This window comes from Pseudopipra pipra, chromosome 2 (genome assembly GCF_036250125.1).
Source record: "Pseudopipra pipra isolate bDixPip1 chromosome 2, bDixPip1.hap1, whole genome shotgun sequence".
NCBI lineage: Eukaryota > Metazoa > Chordata > Aves > Passeriformes > Pipridae > Pseudopipra > Pseudopipra pipra.
Window position 1 is genome coordinate 110,481,130 of NC_087550.1, and position 12,910 is coordinate 110,494,039.

Below are 12,910 nucleotides of genomic sequence, written 5' to 3' on the forward strand. Positions count from 1 at the left end.
TTGGGTATCTATTTTAGAACTGACCTTTGTTGTCTCACCTCTTCTTGTTCAGTGTTCTTAACAGAGGACAAAGCCAACTCTGTGTTAAAAAGATACCCAAGAGCCAACACGTTTCTGGAAGAATTAAAGCAAGGTGACATAGAACATGAATGCAGAGAAGAAATCTGTAGCTATGAAGAAGCAAGAGAAGCATTTGAAAATGAGGAAAAAACGGTATGTTATGTTGTGTATGTAAAGATGGATGGGGTGTACTGATGCTAAATTTTTCACTGTGCTGAATGCTTGTATGTTATCCAACACTACTTTAGATTTGGTTTAATTTTGGTAGTGTTTCTTTAAGCAAATTAAGTGAACTGTGGAAACGGATAGACTGCACAGCAATAGCTTTCAAATCCATCCTAGAATTATAGAAAGGCTTGGATAGAAAGGGATCTTAAAGACCATCTAGTTCCAACCCCACCACCCTCCATGAAGAGGGATGCCACTCACTAGATCAGGTTGCTCAGAGCTCCATCCAACCTGGCTTTGAACACTTCCAGGGATGGGGCAGACACTTCTCTGGGCAATGTGTTCCAGTGCCTCACTACCCTCTGAGCAAAGTTGTTCTTCCTAACATCTAATATAAATCTCTCCTCTTTTAGTATAAAACCATTCCCCCTTGTCCTATCACCATCTGTCCATGTGAAAAGTTGCTTTCCCTCTTTTTTATAAGCCCATTTTAAGTACTGGAAGGTGCTATAAGTTCTCCCCAGAGTCTTCTCTTCTCCAGGCTGAACAGCCCCAGCTCTCTCAGCCTGTCTTGATAGGAGAGGTTCTCCAGCCCTTGGATCATCTTCATTGCCCTCCTCTGGACCTGCTCCACTTCTTTCTTGTGCTGAGGACCCCAGAGCTGGATGCCATGCTCCAGGTGGGGTCTCAGCAGAGCAGAGCAGAGGGGTAAAATCCCCTCCCTGGCCCTGCTGCCCACGCTGCTTTGGATGCAGCCCAGGACACAGTTGGCTTTCTGGGCCTTAGGAGCACACATTTGTCCCAATTAAACTACATTTGAAGGAGGCAGAAGTTTTAGAGGTAATTCTGCTTATATGTGTTGTGCAAATTGGCAGCTGGAAAGAAAAGAATCATGAACCCCCACTTGAGAAAAGGTGGAAGATGAGTTTCTACCCAAGTAGCCCATGTACTGGTTCTCCCTGGATGGCATAAATGTAGTTGTCCTGCTTGGAAGAAATGATGGGACTGGGACAGTTATGGGGAGTATAGAGAAGCAGAGAGCACAAGTCTTCACTTACCTCACTCCTGCTGGAATAACTTGTTTATTGAATACGTTCACATGAAAAGAGTGAGGAGCTCAAAAAGTTTCCCATTTAAAATACACTTTTGAATCCCAGGTTTTGGTGCAGCTGGCCAAAGTGTTCACTGCCCAGACTATTAATAGTCTAAAAATAAGGAAAGTGGCCTTCTTCAAGCTAAAATCTGCAAGCCTCCAGAGAGTATTGTTAAGCACCAGTGATTTAAACATGGAAGGAGCAATGATTTCAGTGCTACCATGTGTTATGCAAGGGCAGTGATCTATTGACTCAATGGGAATGAAGCAGAAACTGCCCACACAGAATTGTTGCCTAGTTCTGTTGGCTTCTCTGATTTAAAGAAGCTTGTGGGCTAATGGCTCTGCAAGCAGTAGCTGTACATCATAACCAAAGTATCTTCACAAAAAATAAAAGCAGGTTTTTGATGGTGGCATCTGAATTATTTAATACAATACAGTCATTTTTTTTTTAAATTCAAGATAGATATGGATGAAATTAGGGCCGAATTTGAAGATAAATCTGAAGTGAAAAGCAGTTACTAGAAAGTGTGAGTAGGTATCATTATCTCTACTTATCTCCACAATAAGCTTCTATCCCTTGTGGTCAAAGTGACAGAGGGAACACTGCAGATTTCTTCCAGAATTTACTCAGGTAGTGCATTCCACTCTTCAGCTGCTGAGTTCTACATCAAAGAATAACAATGTGAAAGACATACTGGAGATTTTAAGTTCTTGGCATCTTTTTGTTGGAGGTCATACCTGGGGAGATGAATGAGAATTTTCTGATTTATTAAAATGAAATAGTAGGACTTATTAAATAGTAGGATGTATTAAAATGAAATATGTGCCATCTCTTCAAAGCTTCTTCTTTCTGAAGCTTTAAAGTGCATGCACTTTTTTTGCCTCCCAAATTTGTCATGGTGTGGCTATTCCTAATATAGCTCTTTGTGTAATTAAGAATAGTGTGTACGATGAGACAATTTGTATAAAATTCTAACATAACATCACTTTTGCTTTTTGTTCAAGTCATTAGAGAAAACACAACTTAAACGTGTGGCTTCTCACTTCAGCTTATTTTGCTGCATTTAGGAACATTTTATGTTTTAGTAGATAGCAGTTCCCAAATGCAGAGGCATTTGGGAAGTAGTAAAATAGAAATAGATACATTTTTGTTCTTGCCACAAGTGGTGAAGGAGCTTCCAATAAGGTCCTGAGCTTTTATCCATTTTTACTACTGTATCCTTTTTTCCTGGCTGCTGTATTGTGTTGTTGGGATCTTGCTAATGGGCCAGGCTCTGCTAATGTGCAGTCATGCCTGACCAGCCTTATTTACTTCAGCTTTAGTCCATTGTCCCCCAGCAGTATCCATCCACACAGCCACTTAGTAAGACTTAATTTCTGTGCCCCAGGGGAAGGAAATGGATGCAGTAGAAAAGGAACATGATCCAGTACATTCAGAGAAACAAAGGATCAACAATTTCATAGTATGGATAGGCTGGGATTCAAATAGGGTCTGTAGCTTATTTATCTCATGGTAACTTTGTTCTGTGTAATCTCTCCCTTTGTATTTTTATCTTGTCCACTTGGTTCTTCATTTTTCTGCAGTCTCTGGGGCACTGTGCAACATAGAAATTTGTAATATTAAAGTAACATCAAGCAGTTCCCTCAAGTTATTTTTGGTCCATGAGTTTTTAATTAGCATTTTGTATGTCAAGTATATATACATAGCATTCAGTATTTTCATGACAGCTTTTAGTATTATGTAGGCTTGGGGATTTTGACAGGTTCAGAATTATTATTTAAAATTATAAAGTTAATTATAAAGATAATGCAATTATGTTAGGCTAGAGCCATCAGGGAAGAATTTGCAAGACTTTGTGGTTAAAATAGAATATGAAATTCGGTGTTGACAAATATAATGCACGTGGGGGGAAAAGGGAACACTCATTATATATATAATTGGCTCTGAATTGAATTCAGGAACAAGATCTGAATTCAAATCTGTGAAGACTTGAATTTAATGCTCAGCAGCCAAACAAAACCAAAATAAAAAACCTGAGTGCCAAGAATATGAAAAAAAAAGAATAGGGATCAAAATAAAGAGTGTAATTCTGTCAGTGCATACCCACATCTTGAATGTGCCATGATCTCCCTATCTCTTTAAAAGCAAATTAGTAGCTGAGGAAGGACTAGAGAAGAGTGACAGTTGACCAAAGATATCAAAAGTCTTTTGTGACAACAATAGTTCATAAAATAATTAACTCAGGGAGTATGTGCTGATGTCTGTGAGGAGCATGAGGTCAGTCACTTGCCATCCTTCTGATAGCAGAGCTAAGAGGGCCTCAAAGGAAACTAGAATGTGCAGGTTCAAAGCAAATAGATGTATCTCTGCTCACCACAGCTAATAGAGCTATGGACTGCCTTGCCACGGGATGTTTGGGATCCTAAAAACTTGTATGTGTTCAGAGAACATTGATGTAAATGAAGGGAAGATAATCAGTCTGGAACCATTAAATAAAAGGAATCAGCTTTGGCTAATGATAGTTCTTGAAGTACAAATAGGTGAGATCTGGGAAAGTGTCGCTGCCTACTTTGTTTGAACTCTCCTTTCAGCAGTCTCTGACTATGGTTGTCACAGAGAAGTTACCAGATTAAGTGAACCCTAGGGCTGACCTAGTAAAGCTGTTTATTGGTGGTGCCTTTGCCTACAGCAGCACACTGTGTCGTCCCTAGTCAGTTGTCAAAGGTTTTTGGGAGACTCAAAGATTTATTCAGATGTTGCTGTGCAAAGTATCTGGGTGTGATTGTAACACTGACATTAATTTTATGTCCATTAACTAATTTTTTTTTTTAAATTGTACTCCATGAAGTTTGTAAAAGCTGAAAGTCACAGATCTTCCCACAAATTTTAAGTATTGAAGAAACTCCAATGTTTTCTATCTTGCTTTATCCTAGAAAGCAAACAAAGAAACTATGAAAAAGCTTAGCAAACTCAAATCTTGTCAGCCAGATCTAAAAGGATGTGATTGAGTAAGACTTCTAGTGCCAGTCTGTGTGTAACTATGGATGCTGGATAAATACCTAGAAGAGAAGAGGTGAATCTTTTCCTGCCACCTGAAATGGGGGGCAGACCAGAAGAAAACAGTGTGGCAGGTGCACTCACTTCCCATTGCTGCTTTGTTTGCATCCTCTGCCGACCTAATACCAAGCACTCTTTTGGCTGGCATATTAGTCCAGCTTTAAAACAAGTCAGACAATTGATCAAGGATCGTTTGAGCTGATGATGCTGCCAAATTTAGTAAAGGCCTCAGCTGAAACTCTGAGCAGGATGTCAGTCTCTTGACTTTCCTGTGGATCCTTTATTTGATTCAGTGTTCAGATCCAGTTAACTGATACTGACTCTGTTCTGAGTATTACAAATAAAAGGGAAACAAAATTCTGGCAAATTTGCTGTAACTGTCTTTGTTTGGGATGCATTTGAGAATTCCTTTTGATTGTTTCAAACTGCATTTGCCAAAGCAGTAAGGTACATTCAGAAAAATAGCTCTTGGCAGGAATATATGTTAGATGTTTTCCAAGTCTTTTCCACAGTGGTTATCTGATTCTGTGGCCTGCTTAACTTAGTTTTTCAGCCTTATAAGGCATTCACACCTGGTATTCCCAGTTGTAGAGCACTTGAGGATAAATTATTACTTAAGTGTCCTTTTCTTTGATCACAAATTAGTAATTTTGTCAAGTAGAAAGTCAGTCCTTTTTGTTGTTGGTTTAAGAGACCAGCAATTGTGGAAGGAGTGTTTGTGCTGTGAGTTTTTCAACTTCTAAACTACTCTTTAACTTTCTTTACGAATTTCACAGCTGCTTTCTAAGTTTTCAGTATTTCCCCTACTTGTTCTTTTTTCAGAGCAGTTTGTACAAATCCTGACATTGTGCAAATTCATCTGAGTTGTCTGTGGTTTTGCAGGGCATGATTTGACTTTCACCAGATGTCTTGTACTCCTTCTGCACCATCAATTTACTGTGTGGTGTAGCTGTGGGATGACAGAGCAGAGGGAGAGCTGCTTGGCAGCTGTGCAGCTCAAACCCTAAGGATTAGTTTCTTGCAGTTCCTGTCAACTGCATCACTCTGGAATTAAGTGTCTTTGTGCTTCTCTTTGAGATCTGACTTGCAGAAATGCAAGCTGCAAACCTGGGATGCTAGTAAAGTTTTGGTTGGTGGTTTTAGTGGGGTTGTTTTGTTGTGGGTTTTTTTGGTTGGTTGTTTTTTGCTTTTCCCCTGAAGAAGAACATTTAAGTATTTGTTTCTTAGTGTTTTGCATCTGTGTGCAGAACTTTATTCCTGTGTCTCTGGAAGATAGTGTTAGGTCTAAAGTACTGTAATTTTTGACCAGGAGCGAGGGGTGTCTACACTGTCTTGAATTTTCTTTACCTTGCATATAAATGAAAGAGGACACTAAACTACTTTCATCCTTAAGGCAGTTTCAACTCTTACCTTAAGCTCTTTATGCAACTGTCTGGTCACATCATCAAGTCAAACATCCCCACAACCTGTTCTGAACTAAGTACCTGCCAGTCTGGGAAAACAGCTTTTTTTGCTTCTTTGCCATGTTGCAGAGTGCCAAGGAGGTATTTCAGCTGGCATTTAAGCTTTATAAAAAAGGTACAGAGACATTTTCTACAGCAGATAGATCTGACCTAGAAGTAACATGAAAACAACACTAAAATACCAGTCACTACTTACTACCCTTCTGTTGGAGAAGGTGCATTTCCTCTGCAGTCTGCAACACGAAATAGATTGCTAGGGGAGAAGTGTGATTTCTTCTTTTTCATCAAAACTACCTTTCTGCTCCACAGTCTTTAAAATGACATACCCTTGCACAGTCTATTTGACATCTTTCTGTAAATCTTTGCAACCTTGGCCTTAAAAACAAGCACTGTACTATTTTATTTCTTTGCTGCCATTGAGGCAGCAGAACAGTGAAATGGAAAATTTCATTCCAGTGCAGACAGTAGCATTTCGTAATCCTAATGAATCCTTTTCTGCTTTTTTTAGTCAACAATATATCTATTATTTATTTCACTAAATAATTTAATTCTATTCTAACCAGTTGGAAAAGTGATAGGTAACAGATCTTCTTGATTGCCTGGTAATCTGGTGGGGAGAGGGTGAGGTGTTTGGTTTTGCCATCTCATGCAGAGATCCCAAAAGTCCTCAGTTGTGAATCTGATGTCATTTTTTTAATGTTAGTTCCTCCCCCCATATGTTTGTCTAAAATCAGCACAGTTGATCTGGGATTCAATGTGGAACAGTGCATCAGAGAAGGCCCTTGTATAGAAGTGTTTAGGGTCCATGTTCCCAGAGTTTCTTGCTTTGTTTGAAGCCAATCCTACCTGACTTAGCTTAGGTGATTTGGACCTGGCTTCACATCTAAGAAGGGCACTGTGATGACATGTTTGTGGTGTCAAGCCTTGGAATTTAGGGAAAATGTCTGAATGGATTGCTGTAGGAATCAAAATTTTTTTTTTATTTTTTTTGAATTTGCACTGAGTATAGGCATAAGAACAACTGAATTCATCTTTGGTTAAGAAAATTTACAGAATAGTCATTTGTTTCAAGCACATGGCATTGCTCTTAACCTTAGTGAGTTCTGATCCAGAAACACTGTAAGCATGTGTTTTGTCCATGGTGTCCTGGTCCTGGCTTTGCACTGGGCAGGTTTAGCCTCGACACTGCCTGTGGACTCAAGCTGCCTCTGGGATCAGCTTGGGGGCATTTAGTGTTTAATGCTGATCATGTGGCAGCAGTTCTGAACTAAAAAAAAACTAATAGATCTAGTTTGTCTGTGCTCTAAGTCAGTCAGTCTGCACCTGAATATGTCTACTAGTAACTGAGTAATGACAATATCAATTGTACCTGGTCACTATTTCATAAATACTTGCATGAGATGTGCGCTATCATTTCAAATGAATGCAATGCTGGCATGAGCATGGCTGGGCCAGCTCTCTGCATTTTTAAAAGAAACTAAAGAGTTCAGAGTTTCTGGCATGGATTGCAGCGTGTCATTAATTATTTTTTTTTCTTAAATTATCCATGATTATAAAACACAGTGGAAATGTTTCTTAGTAGGAGAGATCTTATGTTACAGGTGAGGATGGCTACTTTTTTGAGGCAGGGTATGCTTTTCTTTTGTTTTTTCATAGCAGTCACTGCAGAGGAAATTGGATTGGCAACATGATCTTTGTGCTCCCGCTTGTGCACATTAATAGAGCAAAGATGACTTTCAAGTACTGGTGTACCCCTTCATCTTTGTTTTCACTTGTTCATATTTTCACTTTATGTTCCGTTTAACTGTAGCTGTGTTGTCAAGATTTCTAGAATATAATAAGCTGTGTGATATTCTCATAGCTCTGGAGCTATTTTTAGCTGTAAACAGAGGATTTGGATCAACTCAAAATAAGCTGACAGCAATAGCTGTATGAGCCAGAGGGTGGAGGAAGTCTAAATTATGAGATGACAGTACAACATAGTTGTGCTTTGCCAAAATGGTCTGTCATTCTGAACCAGTATTTCCCTGTCAAATTCTATTAGTATATTATTGCAATTTTAAAACAAACAAACAAACCCCAAACTTTTACCTTGAGTGGTGCTGAAAAATTTTGATCCACCAGATGGCTGATGTGCATGCTGATTAGGCAGGGTTTTGGGGTTTTTTAGCTAGTTTGTTTTGGGGACAGGGGGGTTGGTTGGCTAAGTTTTTTTCTGTTTGAGGGGTTGATTTTTTGTCTATTTTTGCAGAGCCTTGTCTGTGCTGCATGTTAGCGAACACTGAGTGCAGACACAGGAACCTCAAAAGTAGCAGGGAGTTTGTTTTTAAAAACCAAATCCCTTTGGTATCACTAATGACATCAGAAGAAAAATTGAAAGTTTATCGTGTGTGCTTATCCATGCCAGTTCTTATTTTAATCCTCAGTATTTGAAATGCCTTTTTTATTTTCTTCATTCATTTAAAACAACTTGCTGACATTCCTTTTTTTTTTTTTTTAACTATCTTATAGTTTCTGACTTACTGTATCTTGCTCTTCTAGAAGGAGTTCTGGAAAGTCTACAAAAACGGACTTCAGGGAGAAAGTAACACAGGACATACCTGGTATTCATTTTACCTTGCGTTTCCATTAATCATTGGCCTTTTCGTTATCCTCATTGTCATTTTTGTCATATGGAGATGCCTGTTTAAAAAGAAAATGCGTAGACAGTCGGTGTACGTGCACAGGGGAGCCCACGGAGCGCTGGGTGACGGTGCTGTGGCTGATGGCAGAGGCCCTGTCCCGCCGCCCCTCAGCATTGTTCATTCCCCACAGGAGGAAATGTATGAAGTCAGTGGGCTCTCCCCGGGAGGTCTGAGCTATATGGATGCACGGTCGGACTCGATATCCACCAGGCTCTCAAACTGTGATCCTCCTCCTTCCTATGAGGAAGCCACTGGTGAGATCAGTGTGAGAAGAAGTGACACTGAGCAACATTTAGATCCCCCCCCGCAATATGAAGACATTGTGAATTCCAGCTCAGCCAGTGCGATTGCACTAACTCCCATTGTCACCAGTGCTAAGTGAAACAAGAAGAATGCCACGGACCTTTTAAAAATCAGTAATCATTTTGTAGCACTTTATCTTGGCATATTATGCATTTCTGTAATTTAATGGACTTGTACAATGGATTTCACTTTTTTTAGGTTCACTCGTTCTTTGGGCTTGGGATTTTTTTTCCCCTACAGAAGGTCTTAAAAGATAAGGAATCTGTATTGAGAGTGTAGTGCAGATACAAGTTTGGTGCTCTGTCATACTTCTCAAAAGTACCTCTGTTTTGAGGGATGTCACTTGTTTCATTCTGAACATGTCCACATTCCCCACAAGATTTGCAGGATCCCCCTCCCCTTTCTTACTGCAGACTGTCATAATTCCCTGCAATAGGGAATCCTTAAATAACATTTTAATATTTAATTACGCTAAAGGGGCCTGATTTTACAGTATTGCCTTGTCTGGTAGGTTCTTTTTTCTCACTTGGATTTTTGTTACATGATGAACTCTATCCTGGACCCTCAGGAGGCTGAGAGTAGGATGCCTTTGTGTTCAAACCAGGATCTCATCTAGAGAATGCTGGTGTAATAGCAATAATTTCAGAGTCCTAGCAGAAGAGATGTGTTCTAAAGCTTTTGCTATTACAGCTCAAAATTCTGTAAATGTTTAGAAGCTAAAAATTCAAAACACTGATTAGTGAATTTAATGGTGTTTGGTTTTGTCTGTGTTCTACCTTTCCTGTTTTCCCTTGTGTATTCCAGAGATGAGAAGTATGCATATGTTAACTTTAGAACTGGAAAGTTCATTCAACAGTAAATAATGAAATACTGAAATACTCAAGAGTGGATAAAATCCTGGTCATAAACTTTCTCCCATGGTCTTCACTGGGACCAGGATGTTATCTATAAGCACATAAACCCAAAAGGTATTACTTTTCTTTATAAAAGGGAAAATGGAAAGCAATTCAGTGTGACTTCCTTTTTCTCCCAGCTATGAAAACCTTCCTCAAGGTTTCCCCAGCTATGAACCCCTTCCTCAAATTCTAATACTCTCCTGCCTACTTACCTGTACCGTGTGTGCACCTTGTATTGGTGCCTTTGGAAATCCTTTGCAGAGAATATAGATACCTTTTACAACAACAAATATATTTATTGCTTATCCATTCCAACAAGGAATTCTAAGAACATGCAGGCATAACCCCAAGCATTAGTGTGGAGTGACTTTTTGAAGATGAAGAGATGGATGCAAATTATCTACAGGCTTGTACAAAATTTCACCCACCTGGTTTAGATGCTGATGATAGTTAGGGTGGTGAAAGTTCTAGTGTGGTGATTCCTTTTTTCCCAGCTTGATTTGAAAGTTCATTGTTTGATTTAACTTCTGAATATTAGTTTCAGTTTTCTTTCTTCCCACACCAAGGTAGTGTGGGATTAGCTTAGTACTGTTCCATGTTCTACTATTCAATCAGCACCAACTGAAATGTGTTTAGCCCTGAAGGACTAAATTATGTTATGTTGGCTTTCTTAAAACAGAAACACAAACTGGATCTTGTTTCAAACGCCCCAAATGAAATACCAGTGCCATACATTTGAAATTGCTCTTAAAGTCCCCCTCACAGGGGGCTTGGCCCACCTTTTCCTGAAAGATTTTTATGGACAGAGACTGGAAAGAAACATGTGGTCATAGATGAGTATGTATATGCACACTCTGGTAAGAATTTGATCTGATGTACTGGCAAGTAGAGTAAGGATTTTATGATTAATTTAATGTTCTCATTTTTGACAAAGAATAGGTTGCCAAAGTTGTCTGCTGGGGATCTCCAGTGGCTAAGGCAAGTTATGTTAGAGTTAATAGATGAACTCCTGGCCAAACTCCTGACTCCATTGTCAAAACTGTAACTCTTATTTATGTTTATTATATATAATAGATATTGGGCAGATAAGTATAATATTTTGGACACTTGTAGTAAAAATTGTCTGAGTCTTGTTTGTAGGCTGTCTGACCTTTTCTTTTGAAGTGGTTTTAGCCCTTCCCAAATCTTCGTTCGTGAAGCCTAGCCATGGTTTTAGCCCTTGTGAATCCTGAATTGCCACTTATAGAAGTTAAAGCTCCTTTTGTACTGAGCAACAGTTAATAAATGAACTGCTTTGGGCAGATGTTACCAAAACAAAGTGCCTCATCCCAACGTGCAGAAACCACCTCAGAAAGAGCTGGTACTTCAATGTCTGTGCCATATTGGCATCTCCTGTGCCTGCCAGCACAGATAGTAATTTTAGCAGTGACTTTCTTGTTAGAATATAAGACTTTCCTGTAGGAAATGCACGGAGATCACCCATTTCACATTAGGTTGTTCAGCAGCAGTTGTCATCCCCTGAACATGGGCAGTCTGGTTTAGTAGTTTAGAGATGAGCTAGATCCTTTTTTTGTTTGGCCTTTTTTTTTTTTTAACTATATTCCACTACCGCTTTTAAAGGCTTTGTTTCTGGTTCCTAAATTGAATATGTTACTTTATCCTGTTACTGTATCCTGTAGATACCTTTATGTGCAATTCAAAATTGATGCTTGCTGTTCCAAAAAGTCACAATCAAATACCTAAAGTGAATCTATAAGTAAAATTTATTGGGCTATGCCTTTTCCATGTACATGAGCATGAAAGCCATTGTGGGCTATAAATTTATGTCTTGGTGAATAAATTTCATAGTTAACAAAACTGTGTGGGACAGTTGTGCAAATTCATTTCCTCTGAGACATGAACAGTTTACTCCATGTTGGAATAATATCAAATTACAAATTGTTTTGTTCTGTTTTGTGAAATGTGGGAAAATAGCTTAGTCTTGTGGCTGGCTTTTCTAACCTGATTGAAAAATAAAATTTCATTTTTACTGGGGTTTTATACAGCTTGTTTGTTTGTTTGTTTTACCTATCATGTAATTGCATGTCATGCAAGAAATATGAATTTATAGTTGTACCTCTCTAAGGTTTTGCAACTCTGAATGCAGTGCTATCTTGACTGATGACATGAATAGTCAGGATACTGCCTTTCCCACTTCTGAATGTAACACTGAATTTCATCTTGTATTAGGACTGAGATGATTTAGCTACTAAAACTAACTTAAATGTGTTGCTGTTTTAAGAAATTATGGAAATTAATGATTTGCTTAGATTACATTAACATTAGTGAAGGTTGTTCTGTCTTCACTGGATGTAAATAACCTCTGATTACAGTATTGCATATTTTAAGGGGGTTTGGTTTACATTAAATTATCCTATTTAAACATTTTTGCCTATGTTTATAGAAAATTTTTTGTAACATTTGTTTTTCAATATGCTAAATAAAATTTTTTAAGATGCCTCTATTGTTTCAAGATATCAATTCTACACAACTACAATGAGAATTAACTGTGTATTTAAGTGGTCTTTTAATTTGCATTGCTCTATGGACTTAGTTGCATGAATCAATTATTTTTATGATACAAAATATCTATTGTTTGTAGGCAAGCAGGTATATTCTTTCAAAATTCAGGCTCAATTTTAATCATGTTTGTGATTTTGTATAGTTTTCAGTTTTAAAAAAAGCATCTGTTCTAGCCATAGCAAAATAACAGTCACAGGCTGAGGGAAAGCAGAAATTATTCTCTGTTACAACAGACTGAAAGATTACAGCTGAGTGAGAGGACAACTCTTTGGCAGTTTTTACTCCACAGGCGGCAAGGTTGATTTGAAACTTCTTTGAATTATTTGAGGGCTAATTCCAGAAGTAGTCTGGTTTTTCAAGCACTGTAATTGGGATCAGAACTGGGTCAGAGGATTTCTTCACACTGTCTCATTGGCTGTTTTATAAACATGAGCATATTCCCTTTTTCACTCACCGACAATATCATGGACTAACCTGGAATTATTAAAAGGTTTTTCCAGCATTAAATATGACCAGTGACATTGTCACTGGAATTTTTTTAAAGCACAAAAACCAAATCTTCTGTAGCAAAAAAAGTGTTTTAAGTCAGAGGACTTAATTTCAAAGTCGACTTCAGCCAT

The 12,910-nt window shown here is 38.4% G+C and overlaps 1 protein-coding gene across 5 annotated transcripts in view; it reads left to right on the forward strand.

Annotated features, from left to right (window-relative positions):
• The window catches only part of PRRG1 (proline rich and Gla domain 1), a 34,294-nt gene extending 22,065 nt beyond the window's left edge, over positions 1-12,229 (forward strand). For 3 of the 5 annotated variants that reach the window (XM_064646847.1, XM_064646849.1, XM_064646848.1), the window contains 2 exons: positions 53-213; positions 8,387-12,229. In XM_064646847.1, the coding sequence (XP_064502917.1) occupies positions 53-213; positions 8,387-8,911 (686 nt within the window). In that variant the 3' untranslated portion in view covers positions 8,912-12,229. The remainder of the gene's footprint in view (positions 1-52; positions 214-8,386) is intronic. The other 2 variants (XM_064646850.1, XM_064646851.1) reach the window with 2 other exon arrangements.
• The last annotated feature ends 681 nt before the right edge of the window (positions 12,230-12,910 follow it).